This window comes from Streptopelia decaocto, assembly GCF_964273445.1.
Source record: "Streptopelia decaocto genome assembly, chromosome: 1".
Taxonomy (NCBI): Eukaryota; Metazoa; Chordata; class Aves; order Columbiformes; family Columbidae; genus Streptopelia; species Streptopelia decaocto.
In genome coordinates this window covers 117,896,335-117,908,042 of record NC_138663.1, presented here as the reverse complement: position 1 = coordinate 117,908,042, position 11,708 = coordinate 117,896,335, and the positions used below count along the sequence as shown (strand labels likewise).

Genomic DNA, 11,708 nt, shown 5'->3' with positions numbered 1-11,708 from the left:
CACACCGGGAGGACATCAGGGGACCAGAGTCCCGGTCGCCCCCATCGCACCCCTTGTCGCGGAGCCCCTATCGCCCGCCCCGCCGCCTTTCCTTCAAGGCTTTCAGAAACTTTTCTCGCTAGCGTGCCGTCACGCTTCGTTAGCGGGGCTGCGGGCTGGGCTGAGCCGAGCCGGAAAGTTTCTCCCGCGGGCACTGGGTTGGATCAACTTTCCCGCACGGATCCCAGGCAGCCGGAGCAGCTGTGGTCCCTGGCGCTCCAGCTGCCCGGGGGCCGTGCAGGAGAAACGCAAGGAGGAGCTCAGTTCGGGGGAGGGGGAGATGAAGCCGGGGCGTGGGGAAGCCGCTCCCTTCTTCTTCCTCCTCCTCCTCCTCCCTTGGCAGCTCTAGTCTGGCAGCCGGGCGGCCGCTGCCTCCGGCCGGAGCCGCTGCAGTTGGGAAGAGCTCCCCGGCCCCCGCGCTGCCGCCGGGATGAGGACGCCGCTGGCGGCTCCCGGCCTCCTGCTCCTCCTGGCCGGCACTGCGGGGCTCTGCCAGGCTTTATTCTCCCTCCCGCTCCGTGTGTCCCACCCGGTCGCCCCCGGCGGGTCGCCGCCGGCCCCAGTGGTGCTACGGCCCGGGAGCGTCAGCCGGCAGCAGGATCCTCTCACTGGCGAGGACGGCTTGGCCTTGGCCTCGGATCCCGTGGGCACCCTCAACTTTTTAGCCATGGTAGAGAATCTGCAAGGGGACTCCGGCCGGGGCTACTACCTGGAGATGCTGATCGGGACCCCGCCGCAGGCGGTAAGATCGGCCCGGGGACGGCGGGCTTGGGCGAGGGGGGGAATCGGGGTAAACTTCTCGGTAACCGGGAGTCTCTGTGTCTCCCCCCCAGCCCAAACACAACTTTCTCTCGGTGCTCAGTGCTGGCGCCTCCTCCGCACCCGCTCAAAAGACGGTGCCGGTGGCCGGCGCGGGGGAGCCCCGGCGGCAGCAACGAGCTTCCGCGGGTCAGGCGGGAGGAGCGTCCCTGCCCGCCCGCCGTCCCTCACGGGGCCCCGGCGGCCTCACCGGGGCGGTGAGAGGCAGTGGGTGCCTGCAAGAGGCTGCCCTGCCCCGGCCCGGTGACTGCTCGGGAAATCCCGCGGAGCCCATCCCCGATTTCAGGTTGTCTCATTGTATTTTGATTCGAAGCGAGTTGTTCTGTCAGTCGAAATGAGTGTGTTTTAGAGTCAGAGGGTGGGGGTTTTTTTTATTCTTTTATTTTATTTTTAAGCTGCCTTGTATTGTGATTGGATGCTTTGATAGATCCTCCCGATGCCCCCGGGAGAATCACTCGAAATCTTTCTGCGAAACTAAGTGATGGCTCGGCAGAACCACCTCCTGCTTTCGGGAATTCATGTGTTATTCATTAATAACACAAAGAACGTGTACGTTTTGAATATGGTTTTCAAATAGACCATGTTTTCTTCTATCTTCTCCAACTGCCTTCACCAGCATTGCTGAAGTTTTTTTCTATGTGGTTGCTCTTTCATCTGTGTCATGAGATCCCAGGAGGAGCGTTGCAGGTCTGCTGGTGGGGATGACTAGTCAGCTGAGTGGGGATTAATTTCCTGAAAGCCCTCGGGGCTTTCCCTCAGAACTTTGTGTTTGATACGGGAGTTTAGGTCTTTGTGTTCCCAGTGTACACAAAAAAATCCTTATTCTTCTGTGTGAGCGCCTCTCCGTAATAAAAAGCCAAAATGCCTAGCCAACAGGGAGTGTTTGTCTGTTGTTGCATTTCTGGACTTCTGTGAGCTCTTTTCTTTTCACACCTTGAATGTAAGAGGGTTGGCCATGTTGTCACTCTAATTGAAATGCATGACAGGAGGATCGATGCATGTATTGAGGAAGGGTGGTGTGTTTTATGATCAATAAATGGAGTTTTAGGGGAAAAACCACAACAACGACAAAAAAAAAAAAAAAAAAAACCACACACCTAACCAAGTCTGGTGTATTAAGGTGTGGCCCAATAGCTACAAAGGCCATGAAGTAATTTTTTCTTCATGTTGTGTGCTGCATATTTGACTAGTTCTATTAGTGTGGCATTGTGTGTGCTTCATTACTCCAGGGAACATTCAATATTGGTTTCTGCCAGAATCAAGATACCAGATTTGATTGGACTAATAATCCAATTCAGTATGTCTTAAATGAAAGAAAAAAAAATATATAGAAAAAGTGACTATCAAGCTTATCATCTTCTTACATGTCTGGGGGATTCTGAAATTGGAAGAAATGGAGAAGGATAAATACGACAGTCTTTTGATAATGTGACTGTAGGTCTAAGAGGGAGAAATGTACTGATCTCAGTGCACCTGGAGGCCTCGCGCTTAACAGCTAGTATGTTTTGTAGTACATGCGAGGTAAGGTTTCAGATAAACTTGCTGCATGTTTTTTTTTTTCCATCTGAAAAAAAAAGAAGCTCTGAATCTGGTTGCAAAGCTATTACTATTTTGAACTAGTTCTGAGTTCTTGCAAAGTTAATTATTTAAAAAAAACGCCACTGGTGTTTAGCACTTGTAAAGTTTTATTCACGAGTAGGCTCGCCAACGTTGTAAGTAAGGTTATGAATGCACTTGAGTTTCCAAAATCATATCTTGGCATATAGTGACTCAGTACTGAGTGCAGTTAAAATTTATTCTCTACTTTTGATGGAGGCGAATTTGTTATCTCATTCCCTGTCTGAAACTGGAAGACTTAAAGATCACAAATGTTCTTGCTGTTTTTCTGCTTTGCAATGAATAGTATAAAGCTGCAAAGCCGCTACAGGCCAGTGCTACTTGAATCCTTCACAGCGCTGATACTAAAAGCAAGTGTCTTGATACTGCCAAGTGTTGGGATTGTGTTAAACTTCTTGGGCAAGTAGTCACTGGAGTCAGAGCAGGCCACAGTCAGGTAGAAGAGATATCTCTTGCTGATTGAAATGCTCCTCTGAGCCTGACTTCACCTCATATTAGAAGCTGTGGTGTAAAGTGATGTTTGGACACCTTGTTTTACCCTTGCATCCTCCCAGCACGGGACTTGCTCCCAAGCTAACTCCTTTCCTCACCCAGGCCTCTCCCGGGACAGCTGAGCCCCAGCACGGGGTAATGCTGCCCTGACATTTTGCCAAGGAGGAAGAAGGATACTGGCACTGAAGAAGAGTTGCAGAGCAGCCCAGCTTCGCTTCCCAGCTGTTAGAGCAGAAAGGTGGATGGCAGAGCTGCTGCTCCAGCGGTGCTGCAGAGAGGGGATGGGTAAAGGCAAACAAGGCAGTGGTGGACTAAGACCAAACCGCAGGTTGTGAGAAGAGGCAAGAGATTTAATGTTGCGGTTATGATAGTGTTGGTGCCTGGTAACTTTGAAAGTGTTTGTGTTAAGTGCTGGAAGCTACTGTGCCAGTATGGGGAATGAGCATTTGTGAAAGATTTCAGCACTACTGAGCTTACATTACTGCTCAATTGCATTTTTAGAAATTTTCCTTTTTTAGGTTTCGTTCTTGGAAGGAAGCTACTATGAAAGAATTTCAGTTTTCAAGTCATTTAAGGCACATCGTTTGGCTTTCATTCCAATTCTGATTTGTCATATACCAGACAAACACAGCATAGAACTGAGTTTCACAATGGCAGTTCTGAAATACTTGTTCTGATGATATAAAAATAGAGCAGCTGTGTGAAGTCAAATTTATTTTATTTGCAAGAGAAGAAACTTCAATGCAGTTAATACAGTTTTGCAAAGTGTTTGCAGCCAAAGTATTTCTGACCATTTCCAGTTTTATAATATAGTTTCCTAACCATATCAGATCTCCAAACTAGCTACCAGGTTGGTTTCAGCTGTCATTACCCCCATTAATTCTCATCCATTCACATTCAGCTCTACTTAAGAATCCTGTGAAAGGTAAAAAAAAGAGATCTGTTGTATTGAAGAGTGTGGTATATTTGTCTCTTATTTCATGGATGTATTATTATGTGTCCTACTTCTGACAAATTATGTACTTTACACTTGTCTGTATAGGTACACTTTTTCCAGTTCCAGATTTAAATAAGAGGTGGCAAGAGCCCAATATGAATTGTATGCACTGTTCTTACTTCTTATTTCTTTAAATAATCTGATGGAATGCCTTTGCTCTAGATTTTATTATTTTGCCTGCCCTGAGATTATAAACTCTGTGAGGAATTGAATCAAAAGATCATTTAGGGTTTTTCTACCATCTCCACTGCAGTTCTGTTCATATTAATTTTGTTTTTCCTACAAGCTTTTGCCCAGTAGAATAGTCAAACTCATAAAGTACCCCATGTTCTTCACAGCTTTCTTGAAGTCCATCTGGACTGCAGTAAATGTTTACAAAGAAAGTACCATTGCCTCATATTGCCTCTGTTATGCTAGTCTTCATTGTTTGAGGTAGTGGTAGTCCTGTTGGTCCCACTGCACTTCCAAATAGTGTTTTTTATTGAAACCAAGTAAATGTCACTCCTGCAACTTCATTGTGAAGAGAGGCTCGGCATGTGCCTCCCAAGAGTCAAATAGCTGTGGTCTGATCAGCAGATGGTTGAAACCACAGTAGGTAGGATCTGACTTGTGCTCTGAATGCCACGGCTACCTTTGGAAATTTCAGCTTCAATTTTTCATTCTATGAATGAAGAGGTTTTGTCTTATTTGTCCTAATCGCAGTTTGTTCTGTGTGGGGGGTGAGCAAAAACCTGTCTTGTAAATGTGCTCTGAAGTTTTAAGATCAGGCAGTGTTGAGTCTAAGGGCCTTCACTGAGAAACACAAACTTCTGTTTCTGTGTAACTGGTGGGAGTTACCTTTCCTTCAATTTCTTCCAACTATTAAAGAAAAGAAGGATAAAGAAGGGTATGTGTTAAACACCTCAAGTGTGTTGTGGACTTTTGCAATTTATATCTAGAGATTTTGAAGGTAAGGAACACACATATTAGCAATTTCTGAACACGCAGACATTCTTCCTTAATTGTAGATAGCTCTTATTGCCTGATTGTTGGAAGGAAAGAAGATTGTGAAGAGATATGTGGAGCTGTGTTATTCCCTGAGAAGCTAGGCTCTGCTTTCTTAATTTTGCTGAAAGGGCGTTTACCATCATTCTAGATACAAGAAGTATGGAAAGTGTGATCCTTCCAGGTTCAAATACCAGAAAGCAAACTCCAACTAGAGTCTCCCTCTCTCTTTTTTTTTTTTTTTTTTAATAATAATTACATGGGTCTTTTGTGTTTGAGCACTTTATGAAAGCTGAAAAAAGGAAGGGTTGAGGAGCAAAGATGAGGACCGTGGTGTATTAGAGTACTTTGAGGTGACAGCATCAGAATCCCTCCAGAACCCTCTAATGGAAGTACTATTGAAATGCAAAATGTTCCTGTTGTTAAATGATGAATTGGGTAGACTTTGTTGTTGTTGTTGTTGTTGGATGCCTGCAAAATAAAAAGGACAAGGACCTGAAAGTCCTAAGAGACAGGACCAATATAATGTACTGTGGTGTGGTGAAGTGTAATGTATTTTTGACCAAAGACAAAGCAAACGAACATACCAGATTTACGCTGACAGGTCCCTGCCTTGGCGAATTAGCATTCTGGCCCCTCCTTCCATACAAAATTAGCCCTCACTAAAAGGACTGCACAGAGGTAGTGAAGCCTGTACCATAAAAATAACCCAAAACACGAGTATTAGTTACAATGCAGATAGCCTGAGTATAGCACTGTGTTTTGTACCAAGGCTTTGCTTTGCTGTGTTTATAAGTGGGCTGCAATGGCCTGCAGTGTTTGGACACAGAGTGACACTGAATGGAAGAGGCTTGTAATGTATGTTTGGATGTTTGGAGTTATTAAGGAAGGAATGTTTTAGGAGTTTAATTTCTTTTTTGTTTGGGTTTTTGTTTGATTTGGTTTTAGATGTGTGTTTGGGGTTTTTTTTTTGGTTGGTTGTTTTTTGTTTGGTTTGTTTGTTTTTCTTTTTTTTTTTTTTTTTTCTCCTGTAACCAGCAAGCAGTAAGCTCCAGGGAAAATGTCTGGCAAGACAGATTTTAAAACTACTACACCTTGCAGGGGTCTTTATTTTTGTGAAGAGCACTTAGGGCTTCAGGTCTGTGAGGACATGTTAGCTATTATGTTGCCCCCACATTTTATTATCTTGGAAAATTTCTCACTTGCTGTAGGTGAAGCAAGAGTGACCTTAAACATCATCTGGTCATTGTCAAGTATAGCTACATTTGAAAAAGGAAGCTAATACAATAGTATACCCTTGCACATGTGCATCTCTGGTACAAATCAGACTTACCTCTCTCCCTTATTTTACCGGCTGTAAAATACAGATTTAATCATAATTTGTGTAAATAAGTGAAAGAACTTGTTGGTCCTATTTCTGCCCAGATTAGAACTCGGGATCAGATCTTCAAAGCAAAGGAGGTAGCACTCAGCTGCCCCAGAAGGAAGTGTTTTTTCCTGCCGTTGATGGGACTGTCATACATCTTGCTGCTTTTCCGCCTGGTTTTGCTATGTGGATCTGAGCCTGTGAAGCAAATGCAGTACATGTTCTACAGATACCAGACTGCTGTTAAAATAAATTCAAATTCGTATCTGTCAGTTCTGTGTCCTTCAAAGCATTTGAAACATCCCAGGAAGAAAATAGATTTTATTTGCAATTTTTTTCACACGAACTCCCATAGTTTTAAAATAACAAGTTATCTGTCTGTCTACCTCCTCTGCGTATGCCTACATCGCAGTCACTTGTGCAGTTGGATTACATTGTTAAAGAACCAAGCTAGCAGAAACCAGGTAACTTGGGTTGGTAACAGTCTAGTTGTGGCAACGAGGACCTCCGCACGAGCAATCTGCTGTGCTTTTCTGGGTGCCTCTGCAACACACAGCCAGCTCTGTTACCACTGCCGTCATCTGAGGTAGCCTGAGCATGATTGCATCAACTGCATGTTTTTGTTTTCCTATGGTGGTGGCTGTGTGCTCTGCACAGCAAAAGTGGCAGCAGCCCAGAACCACTCAAGAGCCTCATCAAGGAGCTTAATAAACTTCTCCCCCTTGGGATGAAAGTTTGACTGCTGACCCTGCTACTGCTCACATGTTGGCCCTCTCAGTGGGCTTCCTGGTGAGGCTGCATCTGGACTATTGTGTCCAGTTCTGCTGTCCTCACTCTGAGGAGGACAAGGAATTATTACAGAGAGTACAGTGGCAGGCTATGAAGATGACTGGGGTCTGGAGCATTTTTTTTTGTGGGAAAAGACTGAGAGAGCAGGGTCTGTTCAGCCTGGAGAAAAGAAGGCTGAGAGGAGATCTTATTTATGCTTACAAATATTTGAAGGGTGGGTGTCAAGAGAGTGGGACCAGACCCTTTTCAGTGGTGCCCAATGATAGGATGAGGGGCAACAGGCACAGACTGAAGCAAAAGAGTTTCCATCTAAACATGAGGAAAAACTACTTTGAGGGTGCCAGAGCACTGGAACAGACTGCCCGTAGAGGTTGTGGAATCTCCTTCTCTGGAGACATTCAAAACCCACCTGGACACATTCCTCTTGGTGAACCTCCTTTAGCAGGTGGGTTGGGCTAGATGAGCTCCAGTGGTCCCTTCCAACTCCAGCTATTCTGTGTTTCTGTGATAGTCTGATGGGCTTTTGGCCATGCTCATCTGAGGGTGGCCACGTAGCAAAGTGAGCTCGTGTGCCTCAAGAAAGTCTTGGGCCAGAGTCAAGATTTGCTCCCTCTTTTGCCAAAGGTAGATAAAATAGTACTTTTTATTCTTCCCCTGTATTTTACAGGGACGGAGGTAGGGGACAGATGCTCTAGAGCATTGGTTTTGTATGAGTCCTCCTTGAATAGATGAAACCTGTTGGGTACAGTTGAGAGGGAATTTGAAGAAAATAAACTAAATGGGGGAAAAAATCTTATTCAAGTAAAAATTGTAATTTGTTGAATACAATTAATGTGTCATAATTAGAAGACTCTTTTGAGTGAATCTGTTAAGACAGTAATTGCACTCTGCAATCCTTTTTTCCCTCACCATTGCTTAGTAATAATTTGAAATTGTGAAAAATAAATTACTTGCAGATTTTGTCGTCTTTGCTCAGCTTGTGAGTACTAAAATTAGTTTATTTTCTTTAGCTTTATGGTTGGTTTACTTTTGTACCTACTTACTAGCAAACACTGCTGTTAAGCTAGACTGCATGTGTTTAGGGAAAATGCTTGTCTCAAAGTCCAGTTTCATTTTAAAGGAGAAAATATATCGGTGCTGCAGTAACACTTGGTAAGCTTCTCCTCCTTAAAGACACAAGTGAATCCATTCCTAGGGATCTTTTGCCCATTGGCATGTTTGGGTCTTTTTAAAGAAGAAAAAAAAAAAGGTGACTTCTCAAGAACCAAGAGTCACCTCTGTGCTTGCAGGAGGGAGTGTAAGCCTTCTCACATTAAAGGCCAGATCCTGCCATTCGACAGAGAAAAAGTAATCAGATCCTTTTGGTGGCCATCTCTCAAGTAATTAATTGATATTTGTTTGTAGATCTGCCTGCGAGAGCGTTCTGTAGAAGAGCGACTCGGAGCCTGGCGCGGTGTCGTGGTTTGTGCTCAGGCTCACACCAAAGCCAGATGTGAGAATTTTCTCGCTTATCCAGGCTCACTTTTTTTCTCACTTTGTTGCTGTAGGAAGCTTCACAGCAGAGAAGATCAGCCATTTGGGGCTTCTACAGAAACAAAAGGCTTACCTGCTAAGCCACTGTATGGAAGGCTGGGTCTGCATGACCCCCTTGAAAATGTTATTGTGGTATTAGGGAAGAAAAAAATACATCAGGTCAGCAGAAGATAGGTTTTGAAGATTGCCTGTGACAGCCATAATTTTGGCATAGAAAATAATACACTAGGGTGTCTATTTCAACTGCAGACTTCAGATCTACTTATGAAATTGCAACTTTGAAATATTGAGGAAGGTTTTTTCCTCACATTTTTTTCTATCTAATTAGAAACTTTGCTTCCAAAATTCCATTGTGATATCAGCTGATACAGAAACCTTGACTGTCAGGGTTTGCAGCATAAGAAACTACTAGTTGTAAAGCCTTTTCAAGACAGAGCATGCTATGACAATTTGGAAGGTCTTCAGGGCAATATTATCATGCTGCTTAAGCACGGTATGGAGAGACCTATGGTTTCATTCACTGTGCTGTCTAGTAGATGTCTGCTGCAGGTTAGAGTTAAGTGCGAGGCATGTCAGAAAGTGATTAATCAGTCCTACTGATACTTTTCTATGACTAAAGAGGTTTTTACTTCATTCATTCATTTTTCTTCTCAGTGCCTCCCAGGTTGCAAATAAGACAGAGTCCGAAGGTGGTCACACTTCCCAAAAAGTCTGAGAAGTGATGTAGCAAGATAACATCTGATGCAGTCACAGTGCTTCAGTTTATCTGTCACAGAATAATCTTCTCATTACTTCACCGATACAAAGTCCTTCAGGGAATAACACTAGCATTTTGCAGGATCTGGAGTGCCAGATTTTTGCATTTGGTCTGCTGACATAAATAATGTATGGAGGGGGAAAAAAAAGTTCAGCGAATTTCTAGCAACTGCCGTTATGAATGTTGGCATGTGTTACATGTTCCAGATTAAGTTAAATTTTATTTGCACTCTGCTGAGCTTTTGGGTTAACCTTTTCTTGGCAAGTGACCAAACACTAGTGATACTACCTGCACTTTTTTGTTCAGGTTTGGAAACTTTCTTCAGAGCAGGTGTGCATGTGAATGTTTGCTGTTGCTGATGAGTAAATTTCGCCAGACTGAGCACAATCAGCTCCAGCATGTAGGCAGCAATGATGTGCTGCCTTCCTTTAGGCTGCTGTAGGACCTGAGGTGCCATCATCACACCACGGGTTGTAGAAGATAGCTTAGTCCTACATACAGGTTGATAGGTGGGGGAATGGATAGTAGGAAGCTGTCTTCTGTGTGATGTTGCAGTGCACAGTAGCAGACTTTGTCAACCTGAGAGTATAAAGAAGTCTTTTAACTTCCTGCCCTACAAACTCAACCTGGTATCTGAAAATAAAGCTGTGTTCCTGCATGCCTCTGTGTTCTCCTGTGTAATAAAGATTTTTATAGTAGAACTTGGTTAACAATTGTAATGATGTATGAGCCACAGGCAAAGCTGGTTCATTTCCCAGAGCTGCTGCCTCTACAGTATTAGCCAGGGTAAAGAGTAAAGTGTGCATGTTTGAGAAGGAGAGAGAGAAATAAATGAGTCCAATAGCAGGGGGATGAATGCTGCTGCTTTAAAAAAAAAAGAAAAAATATTTTTTTAAAAATGATAACTTCACTTGGGAATCAAATCTGCCTTTTAAATTGCCCTGCCAATTTTTTAAGTAAAATGTTAGAATAAATATGAACAAAAAAGATTGTTCTTATTTTTAATAAATCAAACACGTTATTGTGACATTGCTTAGCAGCTTTTTTTTTTTCCCTCCCATAAAATAGTCCTTCCTGGTATTATGGAGTGAAAAGCTGTTTTCTGTGTTTGCCTTTGAACTGCACTGTACAGTTGCAACAAATACCCATGACAACAATCAAATTCTGCTCCTTGGTAATATCCTAAATAGGTCAGGTGGAATGGGGAGCAAAAGCCTTCTGTTTGTTGTATTCCCTTTATTAATTACCAGGGAAATAAAAACACCAGAGTTGCATCACCCTGTTCGTGCTCTGAGACCTGGGGCCGCCTGCCTACATTCCTGTGGCCACTTAAGATGGCACAAACCAGCGGGCAGCTGCCTGACCTTACACCTTTCCCCAGAGATGTGGCACAGCTTTTCTAGCAGGGGATACAGTCAAAATAACCAAATTCCAGTCCTTGTGCTTGACATAGCCAGACCTGTGGTTTCTTGTTGTGTTTTGTTGTTATTGTTTGTTTTTTACTGATCTCTTCCCTTCCTCGCCCCTCTTGCCTGCACCAGCAGATCCAGCCACAACCATTTGCTATCCATACAGCAACAGCCCGGTAGGTGTCTGAAAGTATGGGATCACTGCTGTTTCTGGGCAGAAAAGGAAGAAGAGAGGCAGGAGCTGTGATGGAAGAGGATGGGACCAGTCTTTGCAGTTCCCCAGGTGGAAACATCCCAGTTTTGCAATATGAAATACTGTAGCAGCTCTCATATGTTAAACAAAATCTGACAACGCTGCAAGTCCAGGCCTGAAGAACAAGTTGTGGCATTTTTTATAGCAGAGGTCAGGCCTTGAAGTACAGGGAGCCCATAGTTGGTTTTCTGGGGTGTGTGCTAATTTACTTACTTATCCATGTCCAACAATCTTGGCTAATCCAGGGAACCCAGGTGCATGAACGTGGGATTGTCGGTAGTTTCCTGTCCTCCGGGAGGGAGGGGTTGCTTTCACAGCCATGAATTTGATTCAAGCAACAAAGTGGGGGTTCCCCTGTAGTCATGTCTGTTGGCTTTCGCGTTTTGGAAAGGCTGGTTGTTTCACCATTACAGTGTATGGAGAAAAAACAAGAAAAATTACGCTTATCCACTTTGTTTTTGTTGCAGTGTTTTAGGGGAATGTTTGAAAAATATCTTATAAACATTCAATGTCCTTCTCAAAGAAAAGCACTAAAAAAACATAAATGAGCCCTTCCTGAAAGCAGGCAGTGAGTGTGGCTAGAAGTACATTATAATGAGCAGCCCCACGGTGTGGGTACAGCAATGCTACTGGGAACAGCCTCTTCTGGGGAG

At 43.9% G+C, this 11,708-nt stretch overlaps 1 protein-coding gene across 1 annotated transcript in view; it reads left to right on the top strand.

Moving 5' to 3' along the window:
- Window positions 1–319: 319 nt before the first annotated feature.
- Window positions 320–11,708, top strand: part of BACE2 (beta-secretase 2) — a gene marked incomplete at its 5' end in the record, with an annotated part of 54,273 nt that continues 42,884 nt past the window's right edge. Inside the window, 2 exon segments of the mRNA XM_082043065.1 lie at window positions 320–385; window positions 389–781. Coding sequence (XP_081899191.1) covers window positions 320–385; window positions 389–781 — 459 coding nt within the window.